Source organism: Aspergillus foveolatus (assembly GCF_047715535.1).
Source record: "Aspergillus foveolatus strain CBS 279.81 unplaced genomic scaffold BDW70scaffold_110, whole genome shotgun sequence".
Lineage (NCBI taxonomy): Eukaryota > Fungi > Ascomycota > Eurotiomycetes > Eurotiales > Aspergillaceae > Aspergillus > Aspergillus foveolatus.
The window spans coordinates 1-19,312 of record NW_027396174.1 but is presented as its reverse complement, the minus strand read 5'-3'; the positions used below and the strand labels follow the sequence as shown (position 1 = coordinate 19,312).

Sequence of the window (19,312 nt, the reverse complement as noted above, 5' to 3'; positions counted from 1 at the left end):
GATGTAGTTTCCTTTTCATTGATTCTACTTTCTGACGCGACTTGAAGTCTTGTTCTAGGGTTAAGATAATTGTTATCTTGAGTCTCTCGATTCTTGTTCTTTGTGCTAGAAATGACTTACCACTCTAGCCCTAACTTGAAATGGGTTCTGATAAAATGGTCTATCATTCTGCTCCCATCATTACCGACAGCTAAAGTAAAATTCCTATGTTGATGGGTTTCCAATTCACCAAAGATCTCTAGGGAAAGCTGTATGTCGAGGGCATCAACGCTAATACTATTTTGCCGAAGGAGTCTAGATACTCCCCAGCTCGACAACAAAAAGTCATCATATTTGCATTCGGTCTACCTCTTGGACAAAGCAGACTTTCAAATGGAGCAACATGGTTCCTGTCTCAATGCTTCGTTTTTCACACAATTGTTTCATTTCAAACCCGGTCTGACTCTGGCAGCGCAACATTTGGCCGCGCTTTCTCCCTTGAAATCAAATATTGAGACCTAATAAATTTCGCTGGAGACCTGGACTCATTTCCTTAAGCCGAGACATGCCGACTGTTTGCAGGAAAAGAGGAATTGTAGGACACATCTCCTGAAACTATAGTCAGAATCTGTGGTATAATAGTTGCAGTGCCTACGGTCGAACTCGAATCATGGGGTATAGGCGTCGTCGATCTCTACCGGTTAAGCCCTAATGGCCGGTGTCTCGTACCTCTGACTCGTTCCCATTGCGAGCCCTTCCCAACCCCGTAAGGCAGGCTTGCCTGTCGATCTCATACAGACCTCGGGTTCGGATTCGGATTCGGGTCCGGGTTCGAATTTCTGGAACAATATGAGCAACATCAAGATCTGCATTGCCCAACGAGTCGGCTCCTAGTGTTGACACTGGAGTTCGAGCTAGGCATCAATGTTCTATACGAGCTGCCCATATGCGGCGGAGCAGATACGCAGATCTGAATGCGCACATGGCTGAGCTCAATTGGTCACTAACCCTAAGCCATATCCGAATCACCGCAGGCAACTGATCCCGTTTCAAGCTGGTCTCAATGGGCCCCAGAGTATAAAAAGAGTGCTGAGTACCGCGGCTTGGAACCCTTTCTGTCTCACATACCTATCAATCACCTCTGCTTCAGCTACAGTTCTTCTCTCCTGCAATGAACTCGATCCTACCGCGGTCATTAGTGCTCCTCGCACTGGGATTCGCTGAATATGTTCTCAGCAACCCGCACGCAAATGCCTCCATCACAGCTATCGGGACTGTCAATCTGGAGACAGGTGCGGATTGTGCGTGCAGCCAGCTGGCTTCATCCTATCCAGACCAAGTCCTCTTCCCAGACTCGGCGGACTACACCACCCAGGGAATCAACTACTGGGACGTCCGGGCAGACCTTCTCCCTGCATGTATCTTTCTTCCCATTTCAGCTGACCAAGTATCTGATGCGATTGGTCTATTCTCCAAATGCGGTGCCCAGTTTGCAGTGCGCGGCGGCGGACATATGAATGCAAGTACCTCGTTTGCTTGGATGTTTTTCAAGTTACTCCGGCTGACGAAAAGTACAATAGTATCCCGGCTCAAACAATATTGATGGAGGTGTCCTGTTGGCCCTCAACAGCATGAAGGACTACAGAGTTGACAATGAAACCATCACCGTTAGCCCCGGAATGACCTGGTACGACGTGTACTCTGCCCTGGAGCCCTACGGCCGTGTTGCCATCGGTGGCCGGCTCAAGACCATCGGGGTCCCGGGCCTGACGCTCATCGGCGGCGTCTCCTACTTCAGCAATAAGTACGGGTTTGCCATGGACAATGTGGTCGATTACGAGGTTGTTCTGGGCAACGGTACAAAGATCACAACCAGTGCCACGTCGCACTCCGACCTCTTCTGGGCCCTCAAGGGCGGCGCCAACAACTTCGCCGTAGTGACCAGATTCCGATTACAGACTTACTCGATGCCCTACATCAGCACGACAATCCAGCAGTTCAACGAGACGGGCATATATGATTTCGTCCGGGCCTCGTGCGACCTGGTTCTGGCCGACGATGACGCTTCGACAGCGGCTGGGGCTATCTTGACCATCACCTACAATGTAACCACTTCCGGGGCCTCAGCAGTCATTCTCGGTGTGCAGGAGGGCATAAGTAGTCCTCCTTCACAATTCGCCAACTTTACTGCCATCCCTGGACCCTCCAAGGTTCACAACGTAACCACCTCTAAGCAATGGGCTTCGAATCTTGACTCTCCTAAGCAAATGTTCCGGTACGTGCTGCTTTCCGCTTCTTCTCCTCTCTACCTACCAGATGGGAGGATTGTGCCACATACTTACCCTACCAGTATCATATTCGGCCATCACTCCATGTACCCCGACTCCGAGGTCCTCTACTCCATGTTCGAGACTTGGAAAGCAGCGGTGGCGCAGATCGCCGACATCCAGGGCCTGTACCCAACCTTCGTGATCAACCTGTCCCCCTCCAGCGCCGCCTCTGTGGCAAAGACCAACCAGATCGGTAATACCTGGGGTCTCTCCGAGGAGCCGCTCATCTGTAAGTGCCATTCGTTTCGTCATGCCAATACTCCTTCACCCTGAGCATTGACTAACAGATCCATAGGGTGGCAAGTCACCACTGGATGGGATAGAGCCGAGGACAGCCTTCGCGTCGAGGCTTGGGTTCGTCACCTGGTAGAGCATCTGCATGCGAACAACAAGCGCAACGGTCTGGCAAGAGAGTTTATCTACATGGGTGACGCGGGCGAATGGCAGGATCCCTTTGTCGGGTTTCCGGCTGAGAACGTGCAGCGCATGAGGGACATTCGGCAGGTTTATGACCCATCAGGCACGTTTTCGCGGCTGAATTGGGGCGGCTTTAAGCTTGGTTACTGAGGGCGAACTGGATCTCCACGTTGGGGCGTGCATGTCCACGCGGGAGTATCTATATGGGAGGGGCAGTGGACTGGATTTGTCTTGAGGTTTTTGCATTAGACAGTATGTAGCATCGGCTCCTCAGCTGGATTCTCGGATAGAGAGACGTGCGTCGAATCTTTTAACGTGCTCGGTGCCGTTCTCTTGACATACAACCTCCTATGATTTATACTAGTACCTGATTTACCCCTTTCGCCGCAGCGATAGGGCAGAGGCATTGAATATCCTCTACTTCTTGGGGAATCTATAGTAAATACGACGATCGGGCAGGTCGATATAGTCGGGGTATGCTCGCGTTTGATCTCATGCAGCTAGTTTGCCCTGAATCTGTGATTACCACTCCCAGGATGGGATTTCTGAATGGCTACAGCTCAGACCACGCTGTTCCACGAATGATCTTCAGGCGTTGATCAAAAATTACTAGGGTCCCATCAGAATCCAAGTACAGACCCCGTCAAGGTTGATGACCCTAAAACAACTGCCTAATCCGAAGAGACAACATGGTGATACTCTTATTGGAAACTTTTTGGAATGGTAACAAAGATAGGTTAAAAAGGCAAGGTTATACGCATGAAAATACATATATTTCTGTATTTAAGCCCTACTTGCAGTCTATGGTTTCTATTCAAACGGCACAAATCCAATCTGCTCCATGGGCCACTGCAACCAAGCCTTGTAAATCGGTCCAGGCAACAGATGGTAGATCTGCGATAGGATATGCGTCCCCCAGTTTTTCATCCACCACATCCATTCCAGCTGATGCAACAACACGCAGAAATACCCCACTATCACCAACGCGTGAGGTTGGTGCCCCTTCAGCAGGAGCAAAAAGTCTTGCGGAACCCGCAGCAGCCACAAGAAGACCTCCGCTGTCTCAAGTCGACATCCTTTGTCCAGGCATATGGTGAAGCAGTGGCTCAAGTGGTCGATTGCGGCATTGTACACCTCACTCTCGTCCCCGTGGCTATCCTTCATCTCGTTGAGTATGAAACAGCGCAAGTTTTCCAGGAATTCGTGCTGCGTGGCTAACAAACTATAAGACTGTCGATGCACGCTGAATATGATGCCCAGTGGCCCCGAGTGGAGAGATTCTTTGGCAGATTCGGATGATTCGATAATAGACCCTGTGCCTTTGATAAGCAGCAGCCAGTCTGCAATCTCGTGGTCTTCCCAGAGGAGGAAGTTGCCTAGTTTCAGTGGCTTGGCACAGCATATAAAGGAAGATAGTGCGGAGAAGAGGAAGAGCGGCGGCACATTCTCATGGTTGATATTCGGTATAGCAGGCGTGGCTAGTCTTAATGCTGCATCGTGATGCTCGCTTGCCTGTGCGATGTACAGCTCTCTCTTCCCTGGACGGAGGACAGCAAGATGTAGAGCGGAGATGGCCAGGATCGCGCGAAGGGTGTAGGGCGCCGTGAATCCTATCCGGGGCACCTCGACGCGCCACAGGGTTTGCAGTGCTGGATGGAGAGAGAACGTGTAAGCTGTTGAGGTCGTATAATGGTGGAGCAGCTCCAGGTCCGCGATGGCAAGCTCGAATCCTGCTGACAGTGGCGTGTGTGGATTTTCTACTGGGATCCAGCGCGGCGATCCACGTCGGCTTGGCCTGGAGCTTGAGCAGGAAGTTGTATTCCGATCTGAGGAGATGGACCTTCTGGATGAGACTACTGCTTCTTCTATCCTGATGCGATTGGCAGGAGCAAAAGAACAATCTACCCCATATCTTCTGCACTTGTCGCACACTGGCTTTTTCTCATCACACTACCTTTCGATTAGTCTTTGTTCAGAACTCAACAATGAATAACTCCTCCCATCCTGACATACCTTCACTTTCCTGCGCTTGCATTGTTGACACCCATTGCGTGACTTTTGATGAAAGCGCCGTCCTCGAAGTGCAGAGCTGGCAGACATGCTCTCCGTTGCATTCAAAAACTAGCGAATTGATGATCGGGACGAAAACAATAGAGATTTAATCTGCGAACGATTCGATTCCTTGCGCAGCGTTCCGCTGCGAAGGGCATATAATAAGTGCCAATTAGAGTTTGGCAGAGCCTGCGCATTTCCATCGAGTCCCTGAACGGTGCTTTCTAAAGGTCTTTTAAGCTTTCTTAATCATGGCTTAGCCGGGTAAGTGGATCTGTTTAGTGTTCTTACGGCTGCCTATCGGTAGGTTTGCAGTTTCAGGTTGGATCTTACTGCAATTCGGCAGCACAACGCAAAAGACGCCAGGCATCCATATTCTTCTGCACAGCCGTGAATATTATTAGTTACTGTAGGAGCCTGGTTACTGCTCACTCTAGTCCATATCCGAAGTGGCCAGGGTAGCACGATACTACCAGAAATACTGTTGGGATTTCCCGTAAGACGAGGCTGAGTCGGTTCTAGGAGTAAGCTGTGTCAGAATCATGTCTCCATGTCAATTTATTGCCAATTCAAGTCTGGACTCGAGAACCCTGCAGCGTAAGACATTATATAAGACTGATCCAGGAAACGAGTAGGAAAGCAGCGGTAAGCGGTCAGGTCCTCTTCAATCCCTAGAATTCGTCTTTAAGAAACTGAAGTGTCTACCACTTCTCAACGTAAGGCCTCAAATCCAGCTCAAAACCGAACGTCGTGCGCGGTTGCGTGTGCAAATGCCAGTACGCGTCCGCAATCTGCCCGTCAGATGCCCATTAGTATCCCGCCTCTATGCACAATCTGCATCAGTGTGTACTTACAGCCCCAGGATCGAGCTTCCCATCTTCATGTTCATTTGCCCAGCCCTTGGTGCGGGGAATATCAATCACCCCGTCGATGATGACATGTGAGACGTGCACCCCCTTGGGCCCGAATTCCCGGGCCAAGGACTGCGCCAGCGCACGCAGGGCAAATTTACCCGTCGCAAAGGCCGAGAAGTTTGCCGATCCTTTGACGGAAGCGGTTGCGCCGGTAAAGATTAAGGTTGGCGGGTGCTGGAGGCCTGTAGCCTGCTGGAGGAGGGGAAGAGTCGCTTTTGCGAAGTTGAATGCGCCAAGTCTGTGCTCGTCATCAGTATAGCTTTCAATCCTTCAGACAAAACGAGTAAAATATTGGATGGGGGAAGGCGCACCCCTGACTTTTGAACCCACCCGCAAACTCCTCCTCCGTCAATTCCAAGAACGGCTTCCGAACAAATCCCCCGCCAGAATTGAACACTGCTGCTGCGAGAGGCGTGTCCTTATACTGCTGTGAGATCTTCTCGAATGCGCTCTGTACGCTGGCACTGTCCGATACGTCGGCGCTGATGCCCAGTGCTTGGCCTCCGGAGGAGTTGATCTCATCCACAATACCGTTGTAGTTGGATTGGTTGCGGGCCAGCACAACGACGGAGTATGCTTGGGCAAACTTGCGGGCAATGCTTGCGCCCTGTGATGCTGTTAATTGGGAAAAGATTTATGGAAGGGGATGGAATGCGTCTGAAGGGTAAGTTCGGTGGGTGGAAGGTATGGACTTACTGTCCCTGGGCCAACGCCAGCAATGACGGCAAAGGGTTTTGTGGCCATTGTGACTACTTAAGGAGGTTTTATTTAATACCGAACATGGGATGAGTGTTGAAGAGCAGAGAATGACTGTTGGAAACTGCCAGGAGCTGCGGGGTCGTCTGCTTTATAATGGCTTCTTCCACCGGTTGGGAGCAAATGTGAGTAATCAGATAATGGGCGATTGGGACATAGGTCGCACGATGTCGCGATCCATTTCGTCTTTCCTTGATTTATAATCATCGGTCTCAAAGACCGAGGTGCTCAGCTCACGATGGTTGGAGATTGGGAGAATCTGGGCTGCTATGACAACATTTTGCAGCCTGAGGCACAAGGCAGATATCAGTGAGCGTGCTAAGGCATCAAGGCAAACACAACCACTATCGATAAGCGTCGCTTTTTTCGTTCTCCAGCTTTGTCCAGGTTGGAGTTAAACAACATCTCAGCTTCTTGCTCGTTTGCTCTATCGCTCAGATACTCAAACTAAATCTTTCATCTGCATATATACGTCTTATACTTCTGACTGATACATAAGATGTCCGAGGAAGACTCCCTCCTCACAAATTTCTGCGCAATCTGGTCCGTCTCATCCAACATGGCAAATCAGCCTACACACTCAGGCTCATTAAACTAACATGCTCTCTGCCAAAACAGTCATATCCAACCCCCCAAATACCGCTGTCCCCGATGCTCAACCCGAACCTGCTCTCTTCCCTGCACGCGCCGCCACAAGCTCTGGTCGCAGTGCTCCGGAGTCCGCGACCCAGCCGCGTACCTACGACGCACCGAGCTCGCCACGGAATCCGCCTTTGATCGAGACTTTAATTTCATTACGAGCATCGAGCGACGGCTAGAGCGAGCGAGCCGCGATGCGGAGAATAGGGGCGTTGTGGTTGATGGGAGACAGGGAGTTAGGGAGCCGGGAATTGTGGGGTTGGATGAGGATGAGCTGGGGCAAGATGATGTTATGGATGGGAGGAAGAGAAAGCGCGCGGGCCCTGGAGCCGGGAATGGTATTGGTCATGGTTTTGAGAGGGGGTTGGCGAAAGGCGAAGCGGGATTTCTGAAGAGAGCGGCTGAGGCGGGGGTGAGGGTTATCAAGGCTCCGAAGGGGATGAGTCGGGCGAAGATGAATGGCTCAAGATGGCATACAAAGTGAGCATTCACGTTATTTACGTATTTTCCTACTTCGGGCTTTGTTAACTGTTATTGCGGTATAGGCAGAAATGTCTGCAATGGACAATCGAGTGGGTGACGGACAACGGGACGAGAAGGATGAATTGCGCAGAGACTCTGACTGTTGCAGAGGCATATGATCGCGCATTCCCGCTGACGAGGGAGGAGAGACAGCTCCGCACTGAGGAGTCCACATCTACATCAGAGCCCGAGCTCGCGTCCGCGCAGGAACTCGCGAAGGAGTCTACGCAGGAGACCAAGAACAACGTCGAGCCCGATAAAAATGCAGAGCCTACACAATCGCAATCGCAAACACATCAGCCGCCTAAATCGGACATTCCGGTTTCTGAATCTACTCTGGAGACTGCTCAGCAGCACGTCCTCCCTCCAAACAACCACCCTACACCGGCTCAAGGCGACACAACACAATCGACATCGGAATTACCATCACCATCAACAGAACCCCCCTTACCCCACAGATCGGTTTTCTTCTACATCCACCGCCCCCGCACCGCAACAAAACGCCCGGTTCTCGCTCCCGTATCCCCTGGAATGACCCTCACCTCCGCTCTACAAGACCGTGTCGTACTGGAGTTCCCTACCATTTACGTTCTGCAGAATCCGCTCATGCCTGGCCCTGATACCTCCTGCGCCACTGAGTCAGAGCCTGGATCTTTTGGAAAGTCAGCCTCGAAACAAAGGTTCATTCTAGAGGCCGAATATCTACGAGCCCGTCCTGACGAAGCGGCAGCTGGAGCTGCCTCCGCAGAGACTGCCGCAAATGAAGACGGGGGCGAGGGAGGACAGTTGGAAGATACAGATCAGGCGCTCTTTGGCGTGGGTGCAGTAAATATCCCGGACGTAGACGAAGGAAAAATGCTCGAGGTTTTGGAGAAGGATTTATTGGGTTCCAGCTAGCGTTGTGATCTCGTCATGATTCGTGACGTTTGATCTGAATACATGATTACCTGTAGATAATCTTGCTGTGATATACTTCTTCGACATGTACGATATGTGCATCGTGGGGTGGATTGGGACACGCGTTACCTAAGTTGAGTGGCTCTAAAATCTTTTAAATCCAGTGTACGGAGTGTGGAGTCCGGACGAACTGTAAGACTTAAGTAGCGCGATTCGTCGACCAAGAACGCTGGTTACTACCATGGCTGGCCAAACTCATACACGACGAATCCAAACCCCGCGAGGGTCTTATACGAACTCCGGTCTGGTCAAGTGCGAGGAGGCGAGCGAATGCTTCGTCACGACGCGACACGACACGGTCCGGAGTGCAGTAGACACAAACTCGATCGCCCGATCGAATCCACTGGAATGCTCGGTATGGTTAACAACAGCCATTCAATAGCTAATGGATGAGTAGTCAAATAATTCAGTAAGCCAATATACGCCACGCACGCAAAAATCCAAAAAACAGATCTCATATCCCAAGCCGAACAATATCATAGAAAATATAACTCCTAATGATGCAGTCCATAAATCCAAAGGGTATCTAAACAAGATCAAGTGCAACCAAAGACGCCTTATTAATGCTTGTTCATAAGGCAGGTCTAAAACCACCCAGCAACACTTAACGCGGTTGACTGCGATGTGCGACTGAGAGAAATAGGAGCGGTTCACCGTCATCGAAAATCAACGAATGACATAGCCAGCTGCAGCCTTCATCAGAGATCGTCAGAAGCAAGCGTAGCCTTTAGACCGAGCGTCAAAGCGATGTGGTCCTAGACGGAACCGCAAAGTCGACTCTCTGATGAGACTAAAACAACGCATAGCACGAAGCCATGATTTCGCAAAATAGTTGTTTAGCCCATAACCCTCGGAACATCACGATGCAGTCCTTAACGGATCCGCAGGGTCACACCCATAGGTGAAGGCAGCGATGTATGTTCATCGGAGAGATGACTACAGTAAACCAATCTGTTCATCTTCGATTTTTAGCCATCCGAAGGGCACAGGGCCCTGATAGCTGAGAAGTACCAAAGCAGGTGGAATTTCCTCACTTTTCGGTTCCTGATCATTATACGCGCTTTGGCAAGCTCGACATGACCAGGGAAGGAGACGGTTCTCCATCTCCGCCAAAAAGGTCGATCCTAGTAACCACGGCCTGAATTGAAAGCTCAAATGCGATAAAATCGGTCACCGTGTCTCCTTCACGTCAAGAAACAAGGTTCTTCCATGATCGTCAGACACAGAATGGCCAAGCCTGCTAGATATACCCACGTAGTCCCGGGGGCAGTTGCGGTATGAAATCTTACAACAGCAGAGTGATGCGGTCGAATAACTGTACAGCTCAAGTCGACACGCTGGTAGTCTCAGAAGCGGTATCAGGAATGGTAGGTTCAATCTCCACTCCTGTCTTTTGCACGTCCTTTCTCAAGGAAAGGGAGATAATCTCAGTGGGAACTGTGTCCGGAACAGTGGGTTCCACATCCTTGACAGCAGGGGCCTTGTCATTGCGAGAACTAGAGCGAGAACCTGTGGGGCTCATCTCCATACGCTCAGATCTGCTAGGTTTGATCTTCAGTCGACCACGTTCCAATGCGCGGAGAATGGTGCCGACTTCTTCCGAAACAATACCCCGGAGTTTGCTCATCGTGTCATCCGAAATCTCGGTCGCGTTAGCGTTCCAGCCGAGTTTGGCAGATTCTTCGGATGTCAGGGATTTGGATTCCAGTGATGGACCTCCAGTGATGAGTTTGTGAAGGGCGGTAGGAGAAAGATTCGTCGGACGACGGGCCATCTTGACAGGCTTCTGCTTGGAGCTTGACGAGACGGAGGCCACCTCTTCCTGATGCCGCTTCGGTGGGCGTTGAATGGGAGACAAAGGGTGATCTCCCACCTCGTTGCGGATTTTGTAGTAGACGAGACCCAAAGTTGCGGCGAGAGCTTGATGGGCAGCTTCCGGGAACATGCGAACCGCTTCAGCGCGGGTGAGGTTTGAAGGGCAGTCGCTGGAATCGCTAGAGTCGCTATCACTGAACATCCCATCTGCCTGATGCATGCGGCCCCAATATTCATATCCACCCAGCTGGTAAAATTCGGCGAGTTGTGCCAAACGGTTGTCTAGAGTGTGTTAGACGGGTTTGGGGGGTATTTACTTGTCTGACTTACGCCGACTGCGTTTTTTCAAACACCAGAACCTCCACACAGTCCTGGGGAAATAATCCGGCCAACGCAAGGACCCATCTTCCTCAACAACAGGAACAGGGGTGATAGGTGCGTGGGTAGTATGAGCCAGCGAATTAAACCGGACACGTTCGGAATGCTTCATGCGCGCTTCGATGAGGGAAAACCGCTCGAGGAAGGAGTTCAGATGCCGCGACGTCTCATGCTGCAATGTGATAAGTTCTGTGCGAAGCTGGCTGATGGCTGACTGCAGTTTACTAATCTCCACACGACACCCACAGACGTCAGTCTGCATATGTTCTAGATCAACCTGAATCTGGTCGACATTCTTCGACAGTCGATCCACATCGCTCCGAAGAAAGACAGTTTCATTCCCAGCTTGTCCGAGGCTTGACTTTAGTTGTAATATTCCTGACTTCAACTGGCCAACGTCCGCTCTCAATGCAACAACATTCAGGTCGATTCTGTTGCTGATGGATCGGTTGGCTTCGAATTCCCGACGGATATGCTCATCTTCCCGATTGCGTCGGTCGACGTATCCATCCTTAGTCAGAGCAGTAGATTTTAGCTCGAGAAGACGGGATTCAATGGCCGAGAGGCGCTCGTGGATGTGAGAAAGGGATGATTCGGAGATAGGAGTTGTAGATTCATGGCGGAAGGAGATCATAGGTGAGAGTGGCATAGAGACGCTGGAGGTGCGAGAGAGACTGCGTTCGAGAGTGGCGGTCATGCTGTAGACGGGGATTGAGATGAGGTTGGTGATGAGGGTGGTGGGACGAAACCAGTAGCGTGGATCGATACGGCGATATATGGAGACACGAACGGGGGATAGTCATCAGTCTTTAACAACAGCTTCCGAGGTCCATTTTGACGATGCTATAGATGGTAATTTTGATGGTACGATGGCGATAGTGATGGATGTGGTGATCGTAGAAGCGGTGGTGGTGAGCAGATGGGGAGTCAGCGGGTTGAACGGGATGAAAGAGATGGGGCGGTTTGGGTTTGGGTTGTGTGAGTCTGGCTGTTTGAGCGAAGAAAGGAGGCTAGGGCCGTGCGCCCCTCCTCTCACTAGCGCGGCGCCACTTGGCGTTGGCTCACTACAGACGATCGGACACGGTCGACTCATTTTCACTCATTCACCAGGATTAATAATAATGACTTAACTCTTCAGGGACTCTGACTCTACCCTAGATGGCATACTACTGATATTTGATGCTCAAACTGCTCTAGCTTGACGACAATTGATGAAGTTAACATCCATGTACTCATATTGTGTAATGTTATGTTACACAATACATGGCGATGACAATACATGCCAAGCGACCGTAAAGGGCTTAGCGTTGAATGTGGAATCTCAAGCCTGCTTAGCGCAAAACCTGCATCCAGCTGACTTGATCACCACCAATTACCGGCCAAGCCAGTCTTATCGCCACCAAAGACGCAAGGCTACACAAAGGCTACGAAGCCGTCCAATTGGTCAACATAAATAACCGATAGTCTGCCTAAACGTCATCCAACATAAGACAGGCTCGTAACCATGCAAGTTTGTTCCGTTGTCTTTGTATTACGCGGGTGCGACATTTAAGGCTTAACATGAAATTTGTGCAACCCTACTTAGGTGAATCAGGTCGATGCCATACCCAACAGACTACGCTCCATCGGCAAAACAGCGTTTCTAAGGTTCGCAAGAACCGAAAATTCAAATCCCCAGTCGCCCGCCCACTGCGACATCCGACAGCCATCCTTGAAATGCGTCGCCAGATGGTCAGCACGCGCCGACCAGCTAGGTAAAGACGCTGCACAGAAACCACAGCGGCTCTGAATATCGTTTTGCGCCGACCGCCAGGCTTCAAGGTTCGGCACCGGATATCGTGTACATCCATGAAATTTACGTAGATGCTGCCAGAGATAGTCCTTGCGGCTGAAGGAGCGTTCGGGTACAGGCTTGCTGGCACATTCACGGAAGTCGTGGCTCTCCCAGTGCTCCGGACTTGAGGAGTGATGGTCGCAGAATCCGCATTTCGCAAAAGGTATATTGGTATCTTCCAGTTCGCTGAGGTTTGGAGTGCAAATCCAGATATCTAACGGGAGATGGACGCTCTTTTCGTGTCTCGACCAGTCGTGCTTCTTCTTGAACGACTGCATGCAAAACGTACATTGGTAATGGCCGTCTTCTGTAACGCGTTTTCGTCCGCCTCGTCGTCCAGATGATGGACGGCGATACGGTCGTGACCGCAGTGGCCCATCTCCTGACTGGTAACTCCAAGCTGATGAACTGCTATCGGATGCGTCTGATGCCAGTACACCAAAGCTTGATACTGATGACGCGAGTGACGACCCTTCCAACCCAGACGAGAAATCAGTTAAAGGCGATTCAAACCGGCTTTGACGGCCTGACACGTCCGAACCCGTGGATGTAGCCATTGCCTCTCTAATCACAGCCTCCGACACTGGCTCCTCATCAGGCGGCGACGCCTGCCAGCGCTCCATCGGGGTCATAGAAGCCAGCTCACTCGTCGGCATCGGCGACCCAGCGCGGAACACCCGGGTAGACATTCTAGCCTGCCGCTGCTGCTTATGCCGCCGCCGGGCATTCGCAAACCAAGTAGAGATCCTCTGCCTCGAGAACCCGGTCTCCGCCGCAAGTCGAGCCTTCTCCTCTTCCGACGGATACGGGCAGTGCTCATTCCGATAAAACCAATCCCGTAAGACTCTCGCTCCTTTCCTGACAAACTGCTTCGACTCTTTGGAGTCCAGTTTGCGCTCCCCGCATTCATTCTCATTCCCTTCTTCAATAACGCCGTGGAGATGCCCCAGTACTGGCGACAGCGTCTCAAACCCCGACGGCTGGCGCTTCTCTCCGCGCCCAAAGCTGCATGGACGGAACAATCCAACGCAACTGGAACATGACGGCACCGGGTTTGGGTTATGGGATGTGCGCCGCAGAACTAAACACTGCAGCCGATGTCTGCGGCAGTGGTCGCAGGGTGTTGGGGGTCGATACGCGCCGTCCAACCACTCGGCAACATTGTTGAAGCCCGACGGCACAATTGGAGTACTTGTAGTACCTGGCCCAACCTGGAGAGAACCCCGTCCTTCGGGTTCAGGATTACTGGCGATAGCCGGCGCCGAATCACCACCAGAGAGCGAAGCTCGTTGCGGCTCGAATTGCGTAGCAGTAAAGTGCAGCGTCCCCGTCGACCGAGATGCTTGTTCATATGGCAAGAATTCGGAATTGCAGGTGGGATCTTGTATGCCGTATAAAGCGTCCCAGTCAAAGAAAATATCCTCAGTCGGCCACCCACCCCCGACTGGGGCTGCCGGGGCAGTTACCCCACGTTCATCTTCAGCTTGGAGATACTGCAGGGATTCCATGAAGCTGCCGTAAGGCGGCACTCGATCTTCCATAGCCAAAAAATAAGCGAGATCTACGGAAGAAAAGAGAATCGCGCCGTGGAGATTGTCTGATAGAGAAACATTCGAGGTCTGTTTCTCTTGGTTTTGTGATTTGGTAAAGTTTGCTTTGGTTCTTGCCAGCCCGTTGGACGATGACTCATCATAACTGCCGGAATTTCAAGGCGCGGAGCTTTGGGCCAATCATAAACCACGGTTTTTCGTGGGGCTGTCCCTATCGTCCATATACTACTAGATAATCCCTCTCTACTCTTGAATCCAACTAACTATCAAAAAAACATTCAATTTAGATCTTTGCTGACTGTCTATGCAAAACGGCAACCATTATTGCGCTCTTTAGCACTAAGGCCTTACCGAATGAGGCCAATCCTGTCCAGCAAGCGTTACGCTGAGCTGAACAGAATATCAGCTTCCTTGCCCCAGGCCTGTCTATATTAATTTACTTCATGATCACTTGACATCGGTACGTGCTGCTGAACTAGGCATATGAATGAGTTAAACATCAAAAAAGAATCAAGCACAAAACTCCCTCATCAACTTCTCAAAATCACGCCGGACACTGAGCAGGCTGTCTACATACACCCACTCCTCCTTCCCATGCAACCCGTGGCCTGCTGGGCCATAGATCACAGAGGGAATCCCAGCCTCGCTCAGCAACGCGGCATCACACCAGAACGGCACACTTTGGATCCCCGCCGTCACCGTATTCGTACAGTCCGCTAGCCTCTCAATAAGCGGATGGTCAACGTCGATCTTGTGAGCCGGTCGAGCGAGCGTAGCCCGGGGCTCGGCGAACTTGAAGTTCCTGTTTGAGGATTGAATCTCAAGCAGCAAACGATGGATATCAGATATTATTGATTGGGGTGTTTGACCGGGAATTGTTCTGAACTCAATTGTTATGGTGCACTTAGCTGGATAAGAGGACGCTTCCTCTCCGCCCTGGATTAGGCCGCAATGCAGGGTCGCCGGCCCCAGGATATCGTCAATGGGGAGCCTGTTAGCGTACTTTTCCAGAGCTTGCAGAAACCACCCAGCATGGAGAATAGCGTCGACTCCGTCGATATGGTTTGAGCCGTGAGCAGCCACGCCGAGAATATCGACCTCCACCCAAACGAATCCCTTGTGCGCATACGCGATAATCTCGTTCGTAGGCTCAGGCACAACAGCGGCGTCGGCCCTCCAACCGGCAGCTAGAATGTCCCTCGTCCCCTGGGATGCGTCCTCCTCATCGGAGACGGCGGCAATAATGACATCTCCACGCAAGGGCTCGCAACTGGCTTTGATAGCTGAAAGAGCGGCTAATGCGCTTGCGAGCCCGCCCTTCATGTCGAGACTCCCTCGGCCAAGGACCACCTGTTTTCCGCTCCTGGTGTCAATTGCGCCAGAGAGTGCATCTGTCTCGTAGCTTGCTAGACTGACAGTGTCGATATGACCGTTGAACATGAGCGCCTTTCCTCCCCCGCTGCCCCTATGAATGCCGACGACAGAAGGTCGGCCAGGGACTGGTTCAACGCGATGTGACTCAATTCCGCGATGTGCGAACCATGCCTGCAGGTAGTCGCAGATCTGGGTTTCTCCTACGCCGTCCGCGAGGGATAGCGTGGGGTTCGAAGAGTTGATTCTCGTTAGCGTGCTCGCTATGTCAACAGCATTGTCGGACGCCACATCCAATGGAATGCGGTAGTCGCGGGGTCCTTCTGTGCTGAGCAGCACGACAACCGAGTCTTCGGTCAGGAGTGACTGGGAGCATTCCTTAACTCGTCTCAGTGCCGCCAGCGACGCCGCACCACAGGGTCCGGCCATGATTGAGCGCGAGGCTAAATATCCCACAGCCTGGTGGCTCTCGTAGCAAGAGACAGTAACGCTAGCGTCTACAAGGCGCTGCAAGTTTGGCCATGCTGTTGTCGAAACAGTCCCGCAGTTCATACCGTCCATGATGGTGAACGAGGTCTCTATCGGCATTAATTTACCAGCTAGCAGACTACTCTGTAGGCAAGCGGCTGTATCGGGCTCAACAGCGATCACAGAAATCGGATCCTCTCTCGACTTGCAGAATGTCGACACTGTGTTCGCGAGACTCCCCACGCCCACTGGCGTGATCATGACCGTGGCGCGCAGACCCATTTCTGCCAGTTGGCTCTCAATCTCCAACATCATGGACGAATACCCTTCCACGATCCACGAGGGCACCTCTTCGTACCCCTCCAATGCGGTGTCCTGGATGAGCAAAGCGCCATCCGTCTCGGTCGACACCTTCAACGCCTCCAAGACAGCCGCGTCATAGTCGCCCTTGATCGTCGTCACCTTTGCTCCCTCTGACCTGATTCTATCCTGTGTCAGCCCATCCATAGATTCTGACACAAAAACTCTGGATTCAATCCCCAGTGTTCGCGCCATGAATGCCACTGCCCGCCCATGGTTTCCCTTCGTTGCAGCCAAAAGTGTCATCGATTTCTCTTGCGCCCGCGCGGCCATCTCATCAAGGCTAATTGTCAGCGGCAGACTAAGATAAGCTGCTATCGCACGGTAGCAACCCCATGATGCACCGAGGACTTTGAACGAGGGCAGACCGAGCCGGTTGCTTTCGTCTTTAACGAGAACGGCGCGGACGCCTAGTTCGGCGGCAAGATCCGGCAACGAAGTAAGCGGTGTTGGACTGTAGCCGGTGAGAGACTTATGGAACTTAGAGAGCCCATCAATCTGTGGAAACCCGCTTCTCTGCGAGCCGGCCAAGGGGTTGTAGAAAATCGGGCGTCGAGAAGACATCTTGGGTTTGGATGGTGTTAGAGTAGACACCTACGACTCAGAGGAGAGCTCACGTTAAATCAAACTCAACAATCTCAAGAATGAATGATATAGACGATCGCTAGTGGTAATTTGGCTAGAGATGAGTCCTGGATGTGAAAATAGCAGAGCAAAAGATTGTGGACAGTGTGAACATCTCCAGGCGCCTTCCAACAACATCGACCACAAACCCACCTTAACCAGGCAAATCCTCTGCATGAAAATCACAGTGTGATGGAGATCCTATCCAAAGATTTATTTCATCCCCGTAGTAACGGTCTGATTTTCTAAGGTCGTGGTCAATCTTCAGTATCAACGCTCCCGAAAATACAGATATATATATTCATCCTTTAGACACGACAAGTGGACAGGTAATGTGCGCGGGACTCGTGTATTTACGATATGTCTAATCTAAAACAAAATAACAACACCAGTTTCTAAGCATTAACACTGCTTTATATACTCACCGACCTCGGTTGGTCTGCGAATAACGGCACAAACGTTGAGCCGTGCCAAAGCCATTGCGGGGGGAACGCTTTTCCCATACAAACTGGGCCTTGGCAGTCAACACAACGACAGCAACCTTGATTAGTCTTGGGGATGATTACTGAGGAATACCATGGATCTCAGGTGAGAATACTGTTCTTTGTTGATATTGGAAAGCACCTGGCCACGCACCTTCCCAAGGAAGTCTCCCCAGGCTGTACGATCCGCCTCCGCAGCATCATAGGTCTGCCCCCTTCTCACGATGGACTGCGCCCAATGCCACTCGTTTCCAAGCTATTGATATCAGATCTGGTCCATTTCCTATTCTACCCTTACTAAGATGAGGCTCAGACCTTCGCTCCATCTCCTCCCGACTCTCCCCCTAATAGCATCGACCGTCTCGATCGTTCTCCCACCAGCGAACAGAACCTTGATCACCACCACCGCTGCCCACGTTCCCAATCTCGCTCCCAGAATCCCCAGCCACTACCCCTGCGACTGCTACATCGTCTCTGGCGATGAACCGGGCTACTTCACCGACTACCAATTCTGGGACTTCCGCGATGTCCCCCTCCCGCAGAGCCTCATCAGCGACGGCTACGGGCTCTCGACAGTGAGCCATTGGGAGGCGGAAACGGTCCCGCTATCTCAGACACCTTTCAGCAAAGACTGGCAAACGCAGTCGTGGAGTCGGCAGAAGACGACGGACAGCACGGTGCCCATGGTAAACGACAACGCGAATGCGTTCTTTGCCAAACATCCAAATCTCCCCGCTGCCAGCCAGCTTGTTCTGCGTACAACTCGACTGCCGGACTACTCGTCTTCCGCAGAGGTGGAGAGCCAGCATGGAAACTACTTCCATGTTTCGATTCGCGTGCGCATGAGACTTATGTCAGGTGAAGCAATCTCGAGACGGCCGTGGGATGAGACGCCGGATGTCAATGAGGTACCTAAGGGTGCTTGTGCTGGGATCTTCACATATCGCTCAGCCACGTGCGAGGCTGATGTCGAGTTCCTGACGTCTGATCCACCGAACACGATCCACTATGCGAACCAGCCAGACTATGACGCCGAGAACGATATCATCATACCCGGTGCGAGTGAGGTTGTGACGACTGTCCCGGTCCCCTGGTCTGAATGGGTGACGCACCGTATGGATTGGTTCGCGAACAAGACCGTTTGGTACGCCAATGATGAGCTGCAAGCGGTCGTTTCCAAGAGCGTACCCGATCGCCCGAGTATCCTCGCCCTGAATCTCTGGAGCGACGGTGGATTATGGACGGGTGACATGCAGGTGGATGAGAGCGTCTACATGGGAATTGAATGGATTGAGATCGCCTACAACACGTCAGCGGCAGGTGACGCCCCAATTGAAACCGGCCAGCGGCATCGAGCTCGGCCCTCAGAGCGGACGAAAGGGGGCTCCCACGGGAAGAGGCAGACATCGGGTGATGACGCTGGGGAGAGGTGCGAAAGGCCGTGCTACTTGGATAAGATGCAGCGCTAACGTAATCAACCACCGAGCGGCGGATACCATCGAGCGGCGGATACCATCGAGCGGCGGATTTTCACCCCGACCAACCTCAAGCATCATTCAACGTGTCATTTCTTCACACCGATTAATAAGATGCCACTTTCTCAAGAGACTCGCCTTCAGTTGGCCATGCAGGCTTATAAAGATCAAAAAATGAATCAATTTTGAAGGCCGCTAAAGTCTACGCGGTGCCTGAAAAGACCCTACATGCGCGTCTAAAGGGGAGGAAACCACGCGCAGAGATACGCGCAAATGGTCATAAACTGACCAAATTTGAAGAGGAATTGCTTTTAAAGCGATTATTGGATGCAGATATGCGAGGCTTTCCAATCCGACCTGAATTTCTACGTGGAATGGCTCAAACATTG

General features: G+C 51.7%; 7 protein-coding genes across 7 annotated transcripts; 3 read left to right on the top strand and 4 right to left on the bottom strand.

The window, feature by feature from the left end:
• Positions 1-1,150: 1,150 nt before the first annotated feature.
• BDW70DRAFT_164463 (FAD-binding oxidoreductase) lies at positions 1,151-2,876 on the top strand (the record flags this gene model as incomplete). Its single annotated transcript, XM_073741479.1, has 4 exons — positions 1,151-1,474; positions 1,560-2,254; positions 2,330-2,538; positions 2,605-2,876. The coding sequence occupies 4 exons, from the start codon at positions 1,151-1,153 to the stop codon at positions 2,874-2,876; spliced, it is 1,500 nt and encodes a 499-aa protein (XP_073591276.1).
• A 645-nt stretch (positions 2,877-3,521) lies between these two features.
• Positions 3,522-5,235, bottom strand: BDW70DRAFT_13961 (Zn(II)2Cys6 transcription factor). Its single transcript, XM_073737426.1, has 2 exons — positions 4,740-5,235; positions 3,522-4,676 (listed from the first exon to the last, which is right to left on the bottom strand). Exons 1-2 carry the CDS (start codon positions 4,824-4,826, stop codon positions 3,537-3,539), a joined length of 1,227 nt encoding a protein of 408 aa, XP_073591275.1. The 5' UTR covers positions 4,827-5,235; the 3' UTR covers positions 3,522-3,536.
• Positions 5,153-6,672, bottom strand: BDW70DRAFT_13955 (oxidoreductase, short chain dehydrogenase/reductase family). The gene is made up of 4 exons (XM_073737404.1): positions 6,389-6,672; positions 6,004-6,299; positions 5,633-5,951; positions 5,153-5,569 (listed from the first exon to the last, which is right to left on the bottom strand). The coding sequence occupies exons 1-4, from the start codon at positions 6,434-6,436 to the stop codon at positions 5,480-5,482; spliced, it is 753 nt and encodes a 250-aa protein (XP_073591274.1). The 5' UTR covers positions 6,437-6,672; the 3' UTR covers positions 5,153-5,479.
• Positions 6,673-6,847: 175 nt separating this feature from the next.
• On the top strand, positions 6,848-8,724 carry BDW70DRAFT_13941 (zinc finger HIT domain-containing protein). Its single transcript, XM_073737385.1, has 3 exons — positions 6,848-6,991; positions 7,067-7,567; positions 7,633-8,724. Exons 1-3 carry the CDS (start codon positions 6,948-6,950, stop codon positions 8,504-8,506), a joined length of 1,419 nt encoding a protein of 472 aa, XP_073591273.1. The 5' UTR covers positions 6,848-6,947; the 3' UTR covers positions 8,507-8,724.
• Positions 8,725-9,491: 767 nt separating this feature from the next.
• Positions 9,492-11,710, bottom strand: BDW70DRAFT_13924 (uncharacterized protein). Its single transcript, XM_073737359.1, has 4 exons — positions 10,712-11,710; positions 9,821-10,663; positions 9,601-9,770; positions 9,492-9,517 (listed from the first exon to the last, which is right to left on the bottom strand). The coding sequence occupies exons 1-2, from the start codon at positions 11,454-11,456 to the stop codon at positions 9,891-9,893; spliced, it is 1,518 nt and encodes a 505-aa protein (XP_073591272.1). The 5' UTR covers positions 11,457-11,710; the 3' UTR covers positions 9,492-9,517; positions 9,601-9,770; positions 9,821-9,890.
• Positions 11,711-12,349: 639 nt separating this feature from the next.
• On the bottom strand, positions 12,350-16,906 carry BDW70DRAFT_154173 (uncharacterized protein; the record flags this gene model as incomplete). Its single annotated transcript, XM_073739783.1, has 3 exons — positions 12,350-12,979; positions 13,031-14,154; positions 14,662-16,906. The coding sequence occupies 3 exons, from the start codon at positions 16,904-16,906 to the stop codon at positions 12,350-12,352; spliced, it is 3,999 nt and encodes a 1,332-aa protein (XP_073591271.1).
• Positions 16,907-17,578: 672 nt separating this feature from the next.
• Positions 17,579-18,917, top strand: BDW70DRAFT_166100 (glycoside hydrolase family 16 protein; the record flags this gene model as incomplete). Its single annotated transcript, XM_073741901.1, has 1 exon — positions 17,579-18,917. The coding sequence occupies exon 1, from the start codon at positions 17,751-17,753 to the stop codon at positions 18,915-18,917; it is 1,167 nt and encodes a 388-aa protein (XP_073591270.1). The 5' UTR covers positions 17,579-17,750.
• Positions 18,918-19,312: the final 395 nt, after the last annotated feature.